The 4,774-nt window shown below is 50.2% G+C and overlaps 1 protein-coding gene across 1 annotated transcript; it reads right to left on the bottom strand.

Moving 5' to 3' along the window:
• Nucleotides 1-244: 244 nt before the first annotated feature.
• LOC127326036 (protein S40-3) lies at nt 245-975 on the bottom strand. Its single transcript, XM_051352867.2, has one exon. It carries the CDS (start codon nt 837-839, stop codon nt 417-419), a length of 423 nt encoding a protein of 140 aa, XP_051208827.1. The 5' UTR covers nt 840-975; the 3' UTR covers nt 245-416.
• Between the last annotated feature and the right edge of the window lie 3,799 nt (nt 976-4,774).

Raw genomic sequence — 4,774 nt, 5'->3', positions numbered from 1 at the left:
ATTTTTGGTATACTATCGTCTTCTCAATCTTTTTGTTAACATGTGATTCAAATAGTGATCACTATATATAGGCTATATAGCCCAATCTTAATTATCTTACACAAGATTTACACACATTAGTGATTTCCATAGCTAGTAGTAAATCTTATACCAGTTGGCATTTTAATCCTTTTGGTCTGTTTCTTAGCTACATCCATTTATTGTTGAGTGGACTACTATATATAGCTACTGGCACTATACAACATAACTAAATAAAATCAATAAATTAAACAAAGAGTTATTACAACTCACGCCTTTCTTCTTCCTTGAGCGGAGCTCTTGCTGAAACTTGAGGTTGCCACAAACTCTCACACACGTCCATTGATGGACGTTCACAATTGGTAGAAGTAATACTATATCCACGGTGTTAAATCCTTTCATTTCTCGATGAATCCGGTCATCTTGAGGACAAGGTTCCTGATGTTCCGGAGGTCCCGCCCTTTGAGCGTCCTGCCTTTCCCAGCGCACATGGAGTACGCCGCCGTCGACCTTCCGGCGAGCCTTCTCCGCCGCTCAGCCAGCACGTGCGGCGGGACGTTCCTCTTCGCGTCGTTGGTACAGCCGATGTCGCCCTCGTCCTCGTCGCGGCCGCTGCTGCCGCCGCTGAATTGTTGAGGCGTCCAGGAGCGAGACCGCCGCTTCCGGCGAGGCACGCCGACCGGGGCAGACAACTCCAGCGGAGAAGACACCTTGGTCATGAATTCCTTGACGTCGGCGCCGTCGACGTCGTCCACGCTGTCACTGCTGTGGTAGGAGTGTTGAGGCCACAGGACGTCGGCCTCTTGGAACTCCTGATCCATGGCCTCCCCGGCCGAGTATCCGGGAAGGCAGGAGCTCTGCTTCCATGGCGAGGAGGATATATAGCGGTAGGTACGTTGTGCTGTGGAAGGAAGGGGAAGATAAGCTGTGGCGTGTCTTGGTGAGCAAGCAGGCTTTCTTGGGGAGTTGGCAACTGGAGTAGTGGCGGGTTCGGACAAACTAGCTAACTATAGCCACTGTAGCTAGGCTGTGGGTGGGAACGAGCTGGACGGAAGGAAGGTGTTGATGTGGAGTGCGGTGCACCCTCTCCTGAGCCGCCACGTGGACGTGCACCGTCGGACCGGCCAGTCTGGTACTGATGTGAACGATCGCTCTACCTCTCCACCGGAGTCTCGGTCTAATTCGTGTGTACGCATGTATTCGCGGCTTCACGGGCGTGTCGGCATACTGATCGGGATGTAGGAATGTACGGGGGATGAGTTTTAGCGTGTTGTTTTGCTGCTAGGTAAACTAGCTCGTTTGACCAGCTGACATAATTTCACACGGCAAGACATCTTTCTAGTAGTTTAATTATGGGTCATGATGTCCTTGGCTCGTGGCAACTTCAGTGCTAAATTGTTAATTAATCCCTTTGACCAATTCACGCGGCAATTTACACAAAAATAACCCAAAAGTGAAAAAAAGCATAGACTGACCCTCCGGCGAAACTATTTCACCAATCTAAACCTTTTGTGTGGCGCTTCTCCCACGGGCGCCACACATGCCCATGTGGCTCCCCTCCTGCCGGCGCCACTGACCCAGCCGACGTGGCCCCCTCGTCGCTGAGCTGGTGCGCCCATCCGACGTGGCAGCATGTGTGGCGCCCCTCCCAACGGCGCCACACATGCACTTGTAATCCCCCAAAACATACTGTGAGACAATTCCTCTGGAACTTAGCCGTTTTGCGAGGCTCGATTTGTGGCGCCGATGCCACGGGCGCCACACTAGCATGTGTGGCGCCGATGCCACGGGCGCCACACATCCACTTAAGTGTGGCGCCCGCGCCCGCGCCCAGCCCGACCCTCTCTTTCTTCTTTCTCTTCCTCTCTGCTTCTCCTCCCCAACCGCCGCCGCCGCCCGCCTCCCCTTCGCCCCCCCCCCCACCAAATCGACCAAGGAATCGTCAGATCTATCCGGCCAAATCCTTCCTCCTCCATTCCTCAAGGTATTCCCCTTCGATTCCCTCGGATTCGTCCACTATTGTTGGTGGATTTGGTAGATTTGGGTATGAACCCTAGACATGGAAATTCATGTTGGTTGATTTAGATATGAACCATTGATATGTTAGTGCATTTGGCTCTGAACCTAGCAAGATTTGAATATGTTGGTGGATTTGGATATGAACCCTAGATATGGTGGAACCCTAGATATGAAATTTTACATGTATGTGTTGAAATGGCTATGTATGTGTTGAAATGGGTATGTAAGTGTTGAATGTGTATGTGTAGGAACCGTAGATATGTTAGTGGATTTGGATATGAACCCTAGATTTGGATATGTTGGTGGATTTGGATATGAACCCTAGATTTGGCTATGTAGATATAAAATGGCTATGTATGTGTTCAAATTCTATGTATGTATGTCTTGAAATGTCTATTATTTGTGATGGAATAACTCATATTTGAACCAAATATTTGTTGGAACCCTAGATATGAATGTATGTGTGTATGTATGGAACTCTCATGGATTTGGATATGAACTCTCATGTATGTGTTGCTCATTTTTGTTAGTGGAATGACTCATAATATGGTTGTGTAAACATGTAGGATGGTGTGGCTTCTGGATGAAGAGTACGATAGGGTGCACCGGGCTGTTCATATGACGGAGAGGGGAACGGATCTTCACCCTTTGAAGATTCGTTACCATGGCACAGCGGATATACCGTATGACGAGAGGTACACGGAGTTCATCCGGCCTACCGGTATTATGCCGTTCATATCCCTTGTAAGCCGTGGGGGGCCAGACATGAACCCCTCGGCACTCACCGCCCTTGTCGACCGGTGGAGGCCGGAGACTCACACCTTCCACTTGAGGGCCGGCGAGATGGCCCCTACTCTCCAGGATGTTTCCATGATCCTTGGACTACCTATTCAGGGCGAGCCACTGTGTATGAACACAGCTTCTGATGGGTGGCGGAGACAGATGGAGGACCTTATTGGCAGGGCTCCTCCGCTGCCAACAGAACCAAAGAAGAGAGCTCCCGCCGGCGCGTCTTTCGAATGGATCAGGACTAACTTTGGAGAATGCCCGGAAGAGGCCGACGAGGACACTCGGAGGACGTACGCCCGCGTGTACTTATGGTACATGATTTCGAGGACTCTCTTTCCTGACAGTGGGGGGAAGCTGGCCCATTGGTGTTGGCTGAAGGCGCTTACGGTGTTGGATAACCGTTGGAGTTGGGGAACAGCGGCACTTGCCTACCTCTACCGGCAGGTGATGATTTGCTCTATGTACTATTTTCCTATAGTAGTGTGCTAGACAAAGTACTAACCAAATGTCTTATGTGCGCAGTTGGACGAAGCTTGTCGCAGGTCTGGGAGCGGCGGTATTGGTGGATGCATGCTCCTACTTTCCATATGGAGCTGGGACCGCCTATCAGTTGGGCGGCCCAGGGTACTCAACGAGAGGCCATGGCCTCATCACCCTCACTTTCCTGATCGGGAGCCCACTTGGGCATACCTTTGGGACAATGTCTCGGAGATGTCGGGCGATCCAAAGATCATGTACATGCAAGACTGCTGCGGAGTTGGACACTCTTACCGCTGAGCAGGTAACCGATCACTCTTTTGCAATCCTAGTTTTCATTGATTCTACTGGCATGTTCTAAATTCTGAGATATTTGTATGCTGCAGGTGGAATGGGAGCCATATGGTAGCTACTACCGTATTGGAGCGTCGATGACTGACCTCAATCACAAGTGCACGGAGGAGGCACGGTTCTGGCGTATGCGCTGCCCACTCATATGCATGTGGCTTGTTGAACACCACCAGCCGCAAAGAGTGATGAGACAGTTTGGGCTGTATCAGGAGTGCCCACCAGTGTGGCAAGACACGGACAAGGCGCTTCATAGGTAAACTTCTGGAATCATGCGATGGAAGATTCTTGATAGAAGAGGTACAAACTAACTTGTTGATTCTTGCCTTGCAGGCTTGATAGGCAGCGGCAGAGGAAGATCACAAATTGGCCAGTCCATCATAGCGGCCACATCGCAGCGTTCCAACACTGTTTGCAAGCGGCACGGAATGCTGGCCCTGAGCAGATTGTGCCTCACAACTTCGCCGCTTTCAACAACTACCTCGAGTGGTTCCATGAGAACACGCGTATCGAGTTAGTTAAGCACGCATATCCTGAGGAGATCTTGGACGACCCCATCCAGTTCGATGAGGTTGGGCAAAGCCAGCACGACACCTTTGCTCGCAGAGGGAGATCGACTTCTATTGCTTCCGAGCTGAACTTCGTGGTATTCTATTCTCTCACTAACTAGTACATCATCTACATTGCCATGTGCTCGCTTCAATTGTGTATGCTATGTTTGTCACAGCGGAAGGAGATCGAAAAAACAGCTGAGGAGTGCGAGGTTATCTGGGAGCAGAGCGGGACAGATGACAAGCCTGTCGGACCGTTGCGGTATTTCATTAAGGTATGATCACGAACTTTGAATGTACGCTACTATGATGTGGTGGATTTGTAACCATGAACGGCATGACGCAGAACACTACACGAAAGATGCGGCGGTTAGCCAGCTTGCTAGGTTGCCGGGAAGCCGAAATCGCCACATCTTCCTCTTCAGAAGAGCGGGAGGTATGGACTATTTTGTTGCTGTCAAACATGTTCTTACTAATTTCAACTTTTGTAATCTCATGTGTTCGTGTTTGTGAAGATTCCTGAGGACAAGCTAATTCTGAGTCAAGGCATACTTCCAAAGCGTACCTCGAAG

This window comes from Lolium perenne, chromosome 1 (assembly GCF_019359855.2).
Source record: "Lolium perenne isolate Kyuss_39 chromosome 1, Kyuss_2.0, whole genome shotgun sequence".
NCBI classification, from domain to species: Eukaryota; Viridiplantae; Streptophyta; class Magnoliopsida; order Poales; family Poaceae; genus Lolium; species Lolium perenne.
This window is presented reverse-complemented; position numbering and strand designations above follow the sequence as displayed.